At 54.8% G+C, this 17,194-nt stretch overlaps 1 protein-coding gene across 1 annotated transcript in view; it reads left to right on the top strand.

The window, feature by feature from the left end:
• The window catches only part of plxnd1 (plexin D1), a 125,746-nt gene extending 110,360 nt beyond the window's left edge, over positions 1–15,386 (top strand). The window contains exons 34-36 of the mRNA XM_087994544.1: positions 9,827–9,967; positions 11,260–11,334; positions 14,706–15,386. Coding sequence (XP_087850670.1) covers positions 9,827–9,967; positions 11,260–11,334; positions 14,706–14,822 — 333 coding nt within the window. The 3' untranslated portion in view covers positions 14,823–15,386. The remainder of the gene's footprint in view (positions 1–9,826; positions 9,968–11,259; positions 11,335–14,705) is intronic.
• Positions 15,387–17,194: the final 1,808 nt, after the last annotated feature.

The raw sequence follows: 17,194 nt of genomic DNA, 5'->3' as shown, positions 1-17,194 counted from the left end.
GAGACACGGTCCACGGGTGACTCACAGGTGACAGGGTCCAAGGGTGAGACACAGGAGACAGGGTCCAAGGGTGAGACACAGGAGACCGGGTCCACGGGTGAGACACAGGAGACAGGGTCCATGGGTGAGACACAGGAGACACAGTCCACAGGTGAGACATAGGAGAGGGTCCATGGGTGAGACACAGGAGACAGGGTCCACGGGTGAGACACAGGAGACAGGGTCCACGGGTGAGACACAGGAGACACACACCATGGGTGAGACACAGGAGACACGGTTCATGGGTGAGACACAGGAGACAGGGTCCAAGGGTGAGACACAGGAGACCGGGTCCACGGGTGAGACACAGGAGACAGGGTCCATGGGTGAGACACAGGGTCCATGGGTGAGACACAGGAGACAGGGTCCATGGGTGAGACACAGGAGACAGGGTCCATGGGTGAGACACAGGGTCCATGGGTGAGACACAGGAGACAGGGTCCATGGGTGAGACACAGGGTCCATGGGTGAGACACAGGAGACAGGGTCCATGGGTGAGACACAGGGTCCATGGGTGAGACACAGGAGACAGGGTCCTTGGGTGAGACACAGGAGACAGGGTCCATGGGTGAGACACAGGAGACACGGTCCATGGGTGAGACACAGGAGACAGAGTCCATGGGTGAGACACAGGAGACAGAGTCCATGGGTGAGACACAGGAGACAGAGTCCATGGGTGAGACACAGGAGACAGGGTCCATGGGTCAGACACAGGAGACAGGGTCCATGGGTGAGACACAGGAGACAGGGTCCATGGGTGAGACACAGGAGACACGCTCCACGGGTGAGACACAGGAGACAGGGTCCACGGGTGAGACACAGGAGACACGCTCCACGGGTGAGACACAGGAGACAGGGTCCACGGGTGAGACACAGGAGACCGGGTCCACGGGTGAGACACAGGAGACCGGGTCCACGGGTGAGACACAGGAGACCGGGTCCACGGGTGAGACACAGGAGACCGGGTCCACGGGTGAGACACAGGAGACCGGGTCCACGGGTGAGACACAGGAGACCGGGTCCACGGGTGAGACACAGGAGACCGGGTCCACGGGTGAGACACAGGAGACCGGGTCCACGGGTGAGACACAGGAGACCGGGTCCACGGGTGAGACACAGGAGACCGGGTCCACGGGTGAGACACAGGAGACCGGGTCCACGGGTGAGACACAGGAGACCGGGTCCACGGGTGAGACACAGGAGACCGGGTCCACGGGTGAGACACAGGAGACCGGGTCCACGGGTGAGACACAGGAGACCGGGTCCACGGGTGAGACACAGGAGACCGGGTCCACGGGTGAGACACAGGAGACCGGGTCCACGGGTGAGACACAGGAGACCGGGTCCACGGGTGAGACACAGGAGACCGGGTCCACGGGTGAGACACAGGAGACAGGGTCCACGGGTGAGACACAGGAGACCGGGTCCACGGGTGAGACACAGGAGACAGGGTCCACGGGTGAGACACAGGAGACAGGGTCCACGGATGAGACACAGGGTCCATGGGTGAGACACAGGAGACAGGGTCCATGGGTGAGACACAGGAGACAGGTTCCATGGGTGAGACACAGGAGACAGGGTCCATGGGTGAGACACAGGAGACAGGGTCCATGGGTGAGACACAGGAGACAGGGTCCATGGGTGAGACACAGGAGACAGGGTCCATGGGTGAGACACAGGAGACAGGGTCAATGGGTGAGACACAGGAGACAGGGTCCATGGGTGAGACACAGGAGACAGGGTCCATGGGTGAGACACAGGAGACAGGGTCCATGGTTGCGACACAGGAGACAGGGTCCATGGGTGAGACACAGGAGACAGGGTCCACGGGTGAGAGACAGGAGACACGCTCCACGGGTGAGAGACAGGAGACACGCTCCACGGGTGAGAGACAGGAGACACGCTCCACGGGTGAGACACAGGAGACACGCTCCACGGGTGAGACACAGGAGACAGGGTCCACGGGTGATACACAAGAGACAGGGTCCACGGGTGATACACAAGAGACAGGGTCCACGGGTGATACACAGGAGACAGGGTCCACGGGTGAGACACAGGAGACAGGGTCCACGGGTGAGACACAGGAGACACGCTCCATGGGTGAGACACAGGAGACAGGGTCCATGGGTGAGACACAGGAGACACACACCATGGGTGAGACACAGGAGACACGGTCCACGGGTGACTCACAGGTGACAGGGTCCAAGGGTGAGACACAGGAGACCGGGTCCAAGGGTGAGACACAGGAGTCCGGGTCCAAGGGTGAGACACAGGAGACAGGGTCCATGGGTGAGACACAGGAGACACAGTCCACAGGTGAGACATAGGAGAGGGTCCACGGGTGAGACACAGGAGACAGGGTCCACGGGTGAGACACAGGAGACAGGGTCCATGGGTGAGACACAGGGTCCATGGGTGAGACACAGGAGACAGGGTCCATGGGTGAGACACAGGGTCCATGGGTGAGACACAGGAGACAGGGTCCATGGGTGAGACACAGGAGACAGGGTCCATGGGTGAGACACAGGAGACAGGGTCCATGGGTGAGACACAGGAGACAGGGTCCATGGGTGAGACACAGGAGACAGGGTCCATGGGTGAGACACAGGAGACACGGTTCATGGGTGAGACACAGGAGACAGAGTCCATGGGTGAGACACAGGAGACAGGGTCCATGGGTGAGACACAGGAGACAGGGTCCATGGGTGAGACACAGGAGACAGGGTCCACGGGTGAGACACAGGAGACAGGGTCCACGGGTTAGAGACAGGAGACACGCTCCACGGGTGAGAGACAGGAGACACGCTCCACGGGTGAGAGACAGGAGACACGCTCCACGGGTGAGAGACAGGAGACACGCTCCACGGGTGAGAGACAGGAGACACGCTCCACGGGTGAGACACAGGAGACACGCTCCACGGGTGAGACACAGGAGACACGCTCCACGGGTGAGACACAGGAGACACGCTCCACGGGTGAGACACAGGAGACACGCTCCACGGGTGAGACACAGGAGACACGCTCCACGGGTGAGACACAGGAGACACGCTCCACGGGTGAGACACAGGAGACACGCTCCACGGGTGAGACACAGGAGACAGGGTCCACGGGTGATACACAAGGGACAGGGTCCACGGGTGAGACACAGGAGACACGCTCCATGGGTGAGACATAGGAGACAGGGTCCATGGGTGAGACACAGGAGACACACACCATGGGTGAGACACAGGAGACACGGTCCACGGGTGACTCACAGGTGACAGGGTCCAAGGGTGAGACACAGGAGACAGGGTCCAAGGGTGAGACACAGGAGACCGGGTCCACGGGTGAGACACAGGAGACAGGGTCCACGGGTGAGACACAGGAGACCGAGTCCATGGGTGAGACACAGGAGACAGGGTCCATGGGTGAGACACAGGAGACAGGTTCCATGGGTGAGACACAGGGTCCATGGGTGAGACACAGGAGACCGGGTCCACGGGTGAGACACAGGAGACCGGGTCCACGGGTGAGACACAGGAGACCGGGTCCACGGGTGAGACACAGGAGACCGGGTCCACGGGTGAGACACAGGAGACCGGGTCCACGGGTGAGACACAGGAGACCGGGTCCACGGGTGAGACACAGGAGACCGGGTCCATGGGTGAGACACAGGAGACAGGGTCCATGGGTGAGACACAGGAGACAGGGTCCATGGGTGAGACACAGGAGACAGGGTCCATGGGTGAGACACAGGGTCCATGGGTGAGACACAGGAGACAGGGTCCATGGGTGAGACACAGGAGACAGGGTCCATGGGTGAGACACAGGGTCCATGGGTGAGACACAGGAGACAGGGTCCATGGGTGAGACACAGGGTCCATGGGTGAGACACAGGAGACAGGGTCCATGGGTGAGACACAGGGTCCATGGGTGAGACACAGGAGACAGGGTCCATGGGTGAGACACAGGGTCCATGGGTGAGACACAGGGTCCATGGGTGAGACACAGGAGACAGGGTCCATGGGTGAGACACAGGAGACAGGGTCCACGGGTGAGACACAGGAGACAGGGTCCACGGGTGAGACACAGGAGACAGGGTCCACGGGTGAGACACAGGAGACAGGGTCCACGGGTGAGACACAGGAGACAGGGTCCACGGGTGAGACACAGGAGACAGGGTCCACGGGTGAGACACAGGAGACAGGGTCCACGGGTGAGACACAGGAGACAGGGTCCACGGGTGAGACACAGGAGACCGGGTGCACGGGTGAGACACAGGAGACCGGGTGCACGGGTGAGACACAGGAGACCGGGTCCACGGGTGAGACACAGGAGACCGGGTCCACGGGTGAGACACAGGAGACGGGTCCACGGGTGAGACACAGGAGACCGGGTCCACGGGTGAGACACAGGAGACCGGGTCCACGGGTGAGACACAGGAGACCGGGTCCACGGGTGAGACACAGGAGACCGGGTCCACGGGTGAGACACAGGAGACCGGGTCCACGGGTGAGACACAGGAGACAGGGTCCACGGGTGAGACACAGGAGACAGGGTCCATGGGTGAGACACAGGAGACAGGGTCCATGGGTGAGACACAGGAGACAGGGTCCATGGGTGAGACACAGGAGACAGGGTCCATGGGTGAGACACAGGGTCCATGGGTGAGACACAGGAGACAGGGTCCATGGGTGAGACACAGGAGACAGGGTCCATGGGTGAGACACAGGAGACAGGGTCCATGGATGAGACACAGGAGACAGGGTCCATGGGTGAGACACAGGAGACAGGGTCCATGGGTGAGACACAGGAGACAGGGTCCATGGGTGAGACACAGGAGACAGGGTCCACGGGTGAGAGACAGGAGACACGCTCCACGGGTGAGAGGCAGGAGACACGCTCCACGGGTGAGAGACAGGAGACACGCTCCACGGGTGAGAGACAGGAGACACGCTCCACGGGTGAGACACAGGAGACACGCTCCACGGGTGAGACACAGGAGACACGCTCCACGGGTGAGACACAGGAGACACGCTCCACGGGTGAGACACAGGAGACACGCTCCACGGGTGAGACACAGGAGACACGCTCCACGGGTGAGACACAGGAGACACGCTCCACGGGTGAGACACAGGAGACAGGGTCCACGGGTGAGACACAGGAGACAGGGTCCACGGGTGAGACACAGGAGACAGGGTCCACGGGTGAGACACAGGAGACAGGGTCCACGGGTGATACACAAGAGACAGGGTCCACGGGTGATACACAAGAGACAGGGTCCACGGGTGAGACACAGGAGACACGCTCCATGGGTGAGACACAGGAGACAGGGTCCATGGGTGAGACACAGGAGACAGGGTCCATGGGTGACTCACAGGTGACAGGGTCCAAGGGTGAGACACAGGAGACCGGGTCCAAGGGTGAGACACAGGAGTCCGGGTCCAAGGGTGAGACACAGGAGACAGGGTCCATGGGTGAGACACAGGAGACACACACCATGGGTGAGACACAGGAGACACGGTCCACGGGTGACTCACAGGTGACAGGGTCCAAGGGTGAGACACAGGAGACCGGGTCCAAGGGTGAGACACAGGAGTCCGGGTCCAAGGGTGAGACACAGGAGACAGGGTCCATGGGTGAGACACAGGAGACACAGTCCACAGGTGAGACATAGGAGAGGGTCCATGGGTGAGACACAGGAGACAGGGTCCACGGGTGAGACACAGGAGACAGGGTCCATGGGTGAGACACAGGAGACAGGGTCCATGGGTGAGACACAGGGTCCATGGGTGAGACACAGGAGACAGGGTCCATGGGTGAGACACAAGAGACAGAGTCCATGGGTGAGACACAGGAGACAGGGTGTATGGGTGAGACACAGGAGACAGGCTGTATGGGTGAGACACAGGAGACACGGTTCATGGGTGAGACACAGGAGACACGGTTCATGGGTGAGACACAGGAGACAGAGTCCATGGGTGAGACACAGGAGACAGGGTCCATGGGTGAGACACAGGGTCCATGGGTGAGACACAGGAGACAGGGTCCATGGGTGAGACACAGGAGACAGGGTCCATGGGTGAGACACAGGAGACAGGGTCCATGGATGAGACACAGGAGACAGGGTCCATGGGTGAGACACAGGAGACAGGGTCCATGGGTGAGACACAGGAGACAGGGTCCATGGGTGAGACACAGGAGACAGGGTCCACGGGTGAGAGACAGGAGACACGCTCCACGGGTGAGAGGCAGGAGACACGCTCCACGGGTGAGAGACAGGAGACACGCTCCACGGGTGAGAGACAGGAGACACGCTCCACGGGTGAGACACAGGAGACACGCTCCACGGGTGAGACACAGGAGACACGCTCCACGGGTGAGACACAGGAGACACGCTCCACGGGTGAGACACAGGAGACACGCTCCACGGGTGAGACACAGGAGACACGCTCCACGGGTGAGACACAGGAGACACGCTCCACGGGTGAGACACAGGAGACAGGGTCCACGGGTGAGACACAGGAGACAGGGTCCACGGGTGAGACACAGGAGACAGGGTCCACGGGTGAGACACAGGAGACAGGGTCCACGGGTGATACACAAGAGACAGGGTCCACGGGTGATACACAAGAGACAGGGTCCACGGGTGAGACACAGGAGACACGCTCCATGGGTGAGACACAGGAGACAGGGTCCATGGGTGAGACACAGGAGACAGGGTCCATGGGTGACTCACAGGTGACAGGGTCCAAGGGTGAGACACAGGAGACCGGGTCCAAGGGTGAGACACAGGAGTCCGGGTCCAAGGGTGAGACACAGGAGACAGGGTCCATGGGTGAGACACAGGAGACACACACCATGGGTGAGACACAGGAGACACGGTCCACGGGTGACTCACAGGTGACAGGGTCCAAGGGTGAGACACAGGAGACCGGGTCCAAGGGTGAGACACAGGAGTCCGGGTCCAAGGGTGAGACACAGGAGACAGGGTCCATGGGTGAGACACAGGAGACACAGTCCACAGGTGAGACATAGGAGAGGGTCCATGGGTGAGACACAGGAGACAGGGTCCACGGGTGAGACACAGGAGACAGGGTCCATGGGTGAGACACAGGGTCCATGGGTGAGACACAGGAGACAGGGTCCATGGGTGAGACACAGGGTCCATGGGTGAGACACAGGAGACAGGGTCCATGGGTGAGACACAAGAGACAGAGTCCATGGGTGAGACACAGGAGACAGGGTGTATGGGTGAGACACAGGAGACAGGCTGTATGGGTGAGACACAGGAGACACGGTTCATGGGTGAGACACAGGAGACACGGTTCATGGGTGAGACACAGGAGACAGAGTCCATGGGTGAGACACAGGAGACAGGGTCCATGGGTGAGACACTGGAGACAGGGTCCATGGGTGAGACACAGGAGACACGGTCCATGGGTGAGACACAGGAGACAGGGTCCATGGGTGAGACACAGGAGACAGGGTCCATGGGTGAGACACAGGAGACAGGGGCCACGGGTGAGACACAGGAGACATGCTCCACGGGTGAGACACAGGAGACAGGGTCCACGGGTGAGACACAGGAGACACGCTCCACGGGTGAGACACAGGAGACACGCTCCACGGGTGAGACACAGGAGACACGCTCCACGGGTGAGACACAGGAGACAGGGTCCACGGGTGAGACACAGGAGACAGGGTCCACGGGTGATACACAAGGGACAGGGTCCACGGGTGAGACACAGGAGACACGCTCCATGGGTGAGACACAGGAGACAGGGTCCATGGGTGAGACACAGGAGACCGGGTCCACGGGTGAGACACAGGAGACAGGGTCCATGGGTGAGACACAGGAGACACAGTCCACAGGTGAGACATAGGAGAGGGTCCATGGGTGAGACACAGGAGACAGGGTCCACGGGTGAGACACAGGAGACAGGGTCCACGGGTGAGACACAGGAGACAGGGTCCACGGGTGAGACACAGGAGACAGGGTCCACGGGTGAGACACAGGAGACAGGGTCCACGGGTGAGACACAGGAGACAGGGTCCATGGGTGAGACACAGGAGACACAGTCCACAGGTGAGACATAGGAGAGGGTCCATGGGTGAGACACAGGAGACAGGGTCCACAGGTGAGACACAGGAGACACGGTCCATGGGTGAGACACAGGAGGCACGGTCCATGGGTGAGACACAGGAGACAGGGTCTATGGGTGAGGAGTCATCCATCTTGTCTCTGTCTGCTCTATTGGGGGCTGCTTTCCTCCTGGAATAAAAGGATCCAGGTATTAATCGGAGGCGAACGTGGGTGGTGCAGCTGGTGCCATTGGTGTCGGTGGGGAGATGTCTCAAGTAAGTGAGCAGGCAGCACAGGGGCCAGGCTCAATTGGTGGTATTGGAGGCTGGGGTGGGTGACAGGCAAATGTGAGAGTGGTGGAGCATGAGTCTCAGTGAGCATCAGGGAGAAACCGTGAGTGCAAACTAGCAGAGAGAAGATGATGACCCTGACACTGGCAAAGTGGAGAAGGACACTGAGCATTGGGTAATCCTCCAGATGGTGAGACTCTGACCAAGCTGACATGGTCAGGTTTCGTGGCCTCCACTGCTCGTCCTAGGAAATCTGGTCTCTGCACCACCACATGCAACATTACTGCAAGCTTTCTGACTGCACAGTGTCATGCCAATTTCAGACGCCCCCCCCATCTGCCCTATCCACCCTACTGCCAGAAACTGAACAGGGCAGCTCCAGACTGATTGTGCGTGTCCAGGTATACACCAGGATTTAATTCAGAATGCCGGTGAATTCCAGGATCACTGGCGAGAGACAAGTTGCACCAGGAATGGCGAGCGTTGGGGGCAGCAGTCAGATCAGAGACACTGCAGGTACTGAAACCCCACTCGATGCAGTGAGTCCTGTAAGAAAGGATGAAAAACTTCATAGTGAGAATTCCTTCGCAAAACTCAACTTGCATTTAATCAAACAAAAATAAACCGTAAGGTTCAGCCCAGAGAGTATGATAATTGGAAATTGTCCATCTTGGGACGAAGACTAAAAAAAGAAGCATATTATCTATTAATAATATAGGGGCTGCAGAGCTCTTAAACGCAGAGAGACCTGGGTGTCCTAGTGCAGAAGGTCAGCAAGTAATCAAGAAAGCTCACAGAATGTTATGTTTTATTGTGATAAAGGATACAAGAATAGGGAGGTTAAGCTTCAGTTATACAGGACACTGGTCAGACCACACCTGGAGTACTCTGTACAGTACTAGTCAGTATATGTATGTGAACATGCTGGAAGCATCTTGGAGAAGGTTTACTGGACTAAAAGCTGGAATGGCCTGTGTTCTGAGGAAAGGCTAGCCAGGCTAAGTGTGTATCCTTTGAAGGTTAGAAGAGTCAGGGGTGATTTGATAGGATCCTATGTGTTTCGGAGGGATCTTGACTGGGTGGATATGGAGAGGATGTTGTGGGAGGCTCGAAAATTCAGGGACACTGTTTAAAAATAAGGAGTCACTCATTGAAGGCAGAGGCAGGGAGCAATTTTCTCTCAGCGTCATGAGTCCTTGGAATGCTTTTCATCAAAAGGAGGTGCGAATATCATCAAGCATTCACCTTAAGTAAGGAGGGTGAAAGATTATCAGCAGCTGGGCGGGAATATGGAGCCCTCAGGTTAGCCAGGACCTTCTGAGACAGTCGTGCTTGAGGGGCTGAATGGCCTACTCCTGATTTACATACTCATTTATCTTGGCAACATAGGATCACAATGCAGAATCTTATGTTGTTTTTGTTTCTCCTTTAGGATTCACCAACAAATAAACTCTTATACGCAAAGGAAATCCCAGAATACAAGAAAGCTGTGCAGAGATATTACCGAGAGATCCAGGAAATGATCACACTGAGTGAACAGGAAATGAATGCTCACCTGGCAGAGGAGTCTCGGGTAAGCAGCAGAGACTGAGTGGAAGGTTGTAGAGGGAGCTTTACTCTGTATTCAACCCCTCTGCTGTCCCTGACCTGGAGTGTTTGTTGGGGACACCCTAAAAAGAGATCTATTCTGTCTCTATCCCCATGCTGTTCCTGTCCTGGGAGAGTTTAATGGGGACTGTGTAGCTTTGTATCTAACCATGTGCTGTCTCTGTCCTGAGAATGTTTGATGGGGGTCAATATAGAGAGAGATTTACTTTTATCTAACCCCATGCTGTCCCTGTCCTGCGGAGTGTTTGATAGGGGACAGTGCAGAGATGGAGCTTTACTCTGTATATAACACTGTGCTGTCCCTGTCCTGTCAGAGTGTTTGATAGGGGATAGTGCAGATGGAGCTTTACTCTGTATATAACACTGTGCTGTCCCTGTCCTGTCAGAGTGTTTGATAGGGGATAGTGCAGATGGAGCTTTACTCTGTATATAACACTGTGCTGTCCCTGTCCTGTCAGAGTGTTTGATAGGGGATAGTGCAGATGGAGCTTTACTCTGTATATAACACTGTGCTGTCCCTGTCCTGTCAGAGTGTTTGATAGGGGATAGTGCAGATGGAGCTTTACTCTGTATATAACACTGTGCTGTCCCTGTCCTGTCAGAGTGTTTGATATGGGACAGTGCAGATGGAGCTTTACTCTGTATATAACTCTGTGCTGTCCCTGTCCTGCGGAGTGTTTGATAGGGGATAGTGCAGATGGAGCTTTACTCTGTATATAACACTGTGCTGTCCCTGTCCTGTCAGAGTGTTTGATAGGGGATAGTGCAGATGGAGCTTTACTCTGTATATAACACTGTGCTGTCCCTGTCCTGTCAGAGTGTTTGATAGGGGATAGTGCAGATGGAGCTTTACTCTGTATATAACACTGTGCTGTCCCTGTCCTGCAGAGTGTTTGATAGGGGATAGTGCAGATGGAGCTTTACTCTGTATATAACACTGTGCTGTCCCTGTCCTGTCAGAGTGTTTGATATGGGACAGTGCAGATGGAGCTTTACTCTGTATATAACTCTGTGCTGTCCCTGTCCTGCGGAGTGTTTGATAGGGTCAGTGCAGATGGAGCTTTACTCTGTATATAACACTGTGCTGTCTCTGTCCTGGGGGTGTTTGATGAGGTAAGTACTGTTGGAGCTCTGTATTTGATGCAGTAAGAAAGAGTACAGTCAATGTGATTTGTTGTTCCTTTGTGCTGATATCTGTCAAATGTTGAAATGAATCAACAATGAAATTAGCGCATTCTCATTTTATTTTGTTTGCAGAAACACCAAAATGAGTTCAACACTAATTTCGCCATGGCTGAAATCTACAAGTACGCCAAGAGATATCGCGGTCAGGTGGGTCCACTGTGTGTGTTAGATCCTGCTGTTTCTGTTCTGCAGAAGGTAGTGGTTGTGAAATTGACAGGTCATGTAACCACTCGGAGCCCAGTAGACAGCCTTCTGCCCCCACCTACAAGCCCAGCCCGCACTCCCTTCCTCCCTCACTACCATGTGGAGAGGTGTGCAGGGACATCCACAAAAATATCCCTTTCGTCACTCCCAACACCGTCAGGGTCAGGTACAGTCAGACACATTCACCCTCAAAGACTGGCACACTCCAACTGAATTCTCCTTTATTGGCGCACGTGTGCTGGCATCACATGGGTTAGGATGGAAAACAGACCAATCGGCCCTTTGATCTTGTTCTGTCCTTCAACAAGTTTGTGATAGCTCTGATCTTCATGTTCCTCCCAGTCCCCCGATAACCCCTGATAGTCTCAATTTGCCTTGAATCCAACCTCCACTGAGCTCTGGGGAAGAATATTAAAAAGTCGAATGAGTTGAGTTCTGATACAGCGACTCTTATCACCGGGTTTCCCCAATCCGCTGGGATGAGGAGGGAAATACTGAAAATAGTGTGTGTTTCTGAAGCCCTGTGTCCATCTGCTCACAAAACGTGAAGTCTGTCAGTAGGGATGACACACTGCTGCTTGGACATACTGTACACTACATGTCAATCTTACACCATCCACGGTCACCTCTTCTACCCTCACCCCATCCTCTTTCATCCCCTTCCACCATCACCCCATCCACCCTCACCCCACACATTTCCACCTCCATTTCCTCTTACCCCTTTCACCATCACGCCCTCACTCCCATCCTCCTCCACCCCTTCCACCATCACTCCATCCTCCCTCACACCCTTCCACCATCACTCTCTCCTCCCTCACCTCTTCCACCATCACTCCCTCCTCCCTAACTCCCTCCTCCCTCACTCCCTCCTCCCTCACTCCCTCCTCCCTCACACACCTTTCACCATCACTCCCTCTTCCCTCACTCCCATCCTCCTTCACCCCTTCCACCATCACTCCATCCTCCCTCACACCTTCCACCATCACTCTCTCCTCCCTCACTCCCATCCTCCTTCACCCCTTCCACCATCACTCCATCCTCCCTCACACCCTTCCACCATCACTCTCTCCTCCCTCACTCCCTCCTCCCTCACTCCCTCCTCCCTCCTCCCTCATTCCCTCCTCCCTCCTCCCTCACTCCCTCTTCCCTCACTCCCATCCTTTTTCACCCCTTCCACCATCACTCCATCCTCCCTCACACCTTCCACCATCACTCTCTCCTCCCTCACCTCTTCCACCATCACTCCCTCTTCCCTCACTCCCATCCTCCTCCACCTCTTCCACCATCACTCCCTCTTCCCTCACTCCCTCCTCCCTCACCCCATCCTCCCTCACACACCTTCCAACATCACTCCCTCTTCCCTCACTCCCATCCTCCTTCACCCCTTCCACCATCACTCCCTCCTCCCTCACTCCCTCCTCCCTAACCCCATCCTCCCTCACACACCTTCCAACATCACTCCCTCTTCCCTCACTCCCATCCTCTTTCACCCCTTCCACCATCACTCCATCCTCCCTCACACCTTCCACCATCACTCTCTCCTCCCTCACCTCTTCCACTATCACTTCCTCTTCCCTCACTCCCATCCTCCTTCACCTCTTCCACCATCACTCCCTCCTCCCTCACTCCCTCCTTCCTAACCCCATCCTCCCTCACACACCTTCCAAATCACTCCCTCTTCCCTCACTCCCATCCTCTTTCACCCCTTCCACCATCACTCCATCCTCCCTCACACCTTCCACCATCACTCTCTCCTCCCTCACCTCTTCCACCATCACTCCCTCTTCCCTCACTCCCATCCTCTTTCACCCCTTCCACCATCACTCCATCCTCCCTCACACCTTCCACCATCACTCTCTCCTCCCTCACCACTTCCACCATCACTCCCTCTTCCCTCACTCCCATCCTCCTTCACCCCTTCCACCATCACTCCCTCCTCCCTCACTCCCTCCTCCCTCACACATCTTCCAACATCACTCCTTCCTCCCTCACCCCATCCTCCCTCACTCCCTCCTCCCATCCTTCCTCACTCCCTCCTCCCCCACCCCCATTCTCCCTCACCCCATCTTCCCTCATACTCTCCTTCCTTACCTCATCCCCCATCACCACATCCCCTCCCCTCACCCCCATCCACATTGCTCTGTGACATTTACTGTCTAACCTCTTCCTTTTTGCCTCATGTTTGACTTTAGCGGGAGTCTCCATACCTCCTCAGTGTCAGAGCAAGCTGCCAAAATCTCGGGATCTCCTCCTTTCGAGACATCACTAACAAGACTTCTTGTCACTCTCACAGTTCCAACATCTCTCCATTTGTTTCCCACTCTGAGGATGGAAATTTGTTGGCATTTGTCCCATGCTTCCACATTTCAAAGGCAGGGATAATCTCTCACACATCCCTCACGTAAACCCCCCCCCTACAGGACAGTGAGGGGAATACAGTCTCACAGAGTCCCGGTGTAGCATAACTGGTGCTGCCATTAGGAACACTTTTCAGAGGTTTTGAGAGGAAAACCACATTTAAAACTCTCAGTTGTGAATGTTAGCTGCTAATACTCATTCTCCCCTCCCTTCCCCTGTCCACCCTTCCCCTCTCTGTTTATTAATGTCTCTGTCTCGCCCATTTTCTACATCTCTGACTCTCTCACTATTTCTTATTCACTCACCTCCTATATCTCTCTCTCTCTCGCTCTCTCACACACAATTTCATATTCTCACACTTTTCCTAACCCCGTCTGTGTCTGTCTCTCTCACTCTGTCTCTGTGACTCTCTCTCACTCACTATTTCATATTCACACTTGCCCCCACACCCCCTCACAATTTCATATTCTCACACTTTTCCTAACCCCGTCTGTGTCTGTCTCTCTCACTCTGTCTCTGTGACTCTCTCTCACTCACTATTTCATATTCACACTTGCCCCCACACCCCCTCACAATTTCATATTCTCACACTTTTCCTATCCCCGTCTGTGTCTGTCTCTCTCACTCTGTCTCTGTGACTCTCTCTCACTCACTATTTCATATTCACACTTGCCCCCACACCCCCTCACGATTTCATACTCTCACATTCCCCCCACACCTCCCTCACTATTTCATATTCTCACATTCCCCCCCAACCCCCTCACTATTTCATATTCTCACACTCCCCCACACCCCCCTCACTATTTCATACTCTCACACCCTCCCACACCTCCCTCACTATTTCATACTCTCACACTCCCCCATACCCCACCCTCACTATTTCATATTCTCACACTCCCTCACCCCCCCCCTCACTATTTCATACTCTCACACTCTCCCTCTCTGTGTCTCTCCAGGTGATGAATGCCTTGGAATCTAATTCAGTGACCAGACGCATGCAGTTCCAACACAAGTTTGAGCAAGTGATCGCATTAATGGAAGACAATATTTATGAATGTTGTAGTGAAGCCTAGCTGGCAGAGGCTGACTGACTGAGTACATTATCTCCTACACCTCCTAACACTGACAACCTTCGATGGACTGGTCCCTGTGCCAACTAATGCTGTTTGATGCCCCCAACACCACAATGTGAAGCAGACTGTGTGGTACATCTGGGAGTGATGGATGAGCACAAGTAATATTGGCCATTGAACAGCCCTGGTGACCGGTTAGCCAATAGGTGATGAACGGCGATGCGAGTGGCATCTCTGTGTCTGATAGGTGGTCAACCAGTGTGCCGAGGGAAGGGCGAGGATTGGAACCCCCTTGGAACAGTGCCCGGGGGTTGTGATCTCATCAGCCAGAGAGAGAAACCACATCTGGCAGACCTGTGGGGGCCACAGTCTGATCCCAGTCGGAGGGCAGCAGCAGCTGGCAGGAGCTGGGGTGGGTTAGGGAGTGTGCCCATCTGTCAATGAAGAGGAACCAGAGTAAAAGGAGGGTAGAAACTGTACTCAGAATGGATGTTGATAATCTCAGGGTCTGTTCAATTGGGAATGGGGGAGTCATCCAGTGACAGCCCCTTCCTTCTCAGGGATTCACTCCAGATCTTGAGGGGGGTGGGGGTGGGGGTGGGGGTGGGGTGTGTGTGGATGTGTATTTACTTTATAAATGAGGCATTCTCAGTGTTGCACAGGGTCAGATCACTTTGATTGGTTTCTCAGTCGGAGGCAAGGAACTAAGATTCCATCCTTAGACATGTTTAGTTGCTTCCAAACTGTGTATAGGGACTTCAGTTCATAAATAGGGAGTTGGCGGGGGGGGGGTGGGCGGGTGTGTTTAATTTTACTGACACAACTGATTAAATTTAGCATATTTAACTACTGACAAGTTACTAACCAAAGTGGTTTAATGTGTGCTAATGGAGCTGGTTATCTTAGCAGTTGGGGAGCTCCTATAATGAGAGTGGGCTTCCTGCGATCCGATCAGAATAGGATGGGAAACACAGGAAAAGGCCTCCTGGGTTGGGACTGCCCCTCAGGAAGCCTCGGAAGCTCTGCGTCTGCCCCAGGACCAGATGAGGACAGCTCTGTGGCTATGAAAATCAGACATTTTTTGGGTGACCCCCCCCCCCCCACGCCAGAGAGAAACTGCATCTGTCCAGCATAGGACAATAACAGGAAACCATATGGAAATGGAAGGCCATTACTTCATTCAAGCAAAAGAGCTTCCCAGGAAAGCTGGAGGGCGGGATCTCCATGTTTGATAGGACTAGGTACATCTTGGGGATATCAAATGAGAACCCAGTCCACTTGCTAGCATGATTAGGTCCATTCCGCAGGTAGAGCGGCCACCTCCCATGTCAAGAAAGACCTCTGTTTTATTGCCTGGTATCTGTTCCTGGATCAGGGTGAAGCTGGTTTGCAAGTGAATTTATTGGATTGTATGGGACCACCATTTGGAAATATGCAAATCCCACCAGAATGACAAATGTTTCCCCAGGGGAGGAGGGCAATCTAGCACGCGGGGAGGGGCTCCATTTTAAAAATAAGCAAGTCTTTCTGTTTAAGACAGAGATGAGGAGGAATTCCTTGTTGGAGTCTCAGGAATTGTCTTCTGCAGTGGAGGCTGGGTAATTGTGTTAGACCATTCTGATCAACCAGGATGTGGGGAATAGACACCGATAGAGCTCTGAGGCTCAAATCAGAGTAGCTATGATTTGATTGAAAGGTGAGGCAGGCTTAGGAAGAGGCCAGGTTCTGTTGTGCTCAAGTATGCAAGTATGTTTTGGTTATCCATTTTCCTTTCTAATCAACCTGTTTGGACATGTTATTACACGCCTCTGGAGCAGGTGGGGCTTGAACCTGGCTTCCCAGGCCTCCCGGTCCAGGGTAGGGTCACTACCATTGTGCTATTTCATACAGTCATTGTTACAGTTGTGATAGGATGCATTGACTTGGGCGAAATCGGGTTAACGTATACAATGGATTTAAATAAAGCACTTGTTTTACTGTTCAAATTATGCCCAGACTCTCATCTTTGTTGCGTGGTACTGATTAGGAGATTGCTGACATTGGTAAAATGGAGAAAGGGAGGACTGCAGGTGCTGGAGATCCGAGTCGAGAGTGTGGTGCTGGAAAAACACAGCAGGTCAGGCAGCATCTGAGGAGCAAGAGAATCGACGTTTCGAGCATAAGCCCTTCATCAGGAATGTGGATCCTAAATCAGTGAAACACCCTGCCAGGGACACTGTGGATGTCATTTGAATGTTTCAGACCAGCTCTGCAAGTTTTTCTTTCCAATAAAACATTTTCTTGCTCAGTGGCTCGCACTCATTTCTTCAATGGCCAACAAGCAGCTTGCAGTCTGAACCTTGTACCAAGATGGCTGGCATCACTCATTACTG

This window comes from Chiloscyllium plagiosum, unplaced genomic scaffold (assembly GCF_037043375.1).
Source record: "Chiloscyllium plagiosum isolate Xiang-an unplaced genomic scaffold, Cpla_swu_hap1 HiC_scaffold_14, whole genome shotgun sequence".
Taxonomy (NCBI): domain Eukaryota; kingdom Metazoa; phylum Chordata; class Chondrichthyes; order Orectolobiformes; family Hemiscylliidae; genus Chiloscyllium; species Chiloscyllium plagiosum.
Note: the sequence above shows the minus strand (reverse complement) of the source record. Positions and strands in the feature narration are given on the sequence as shown.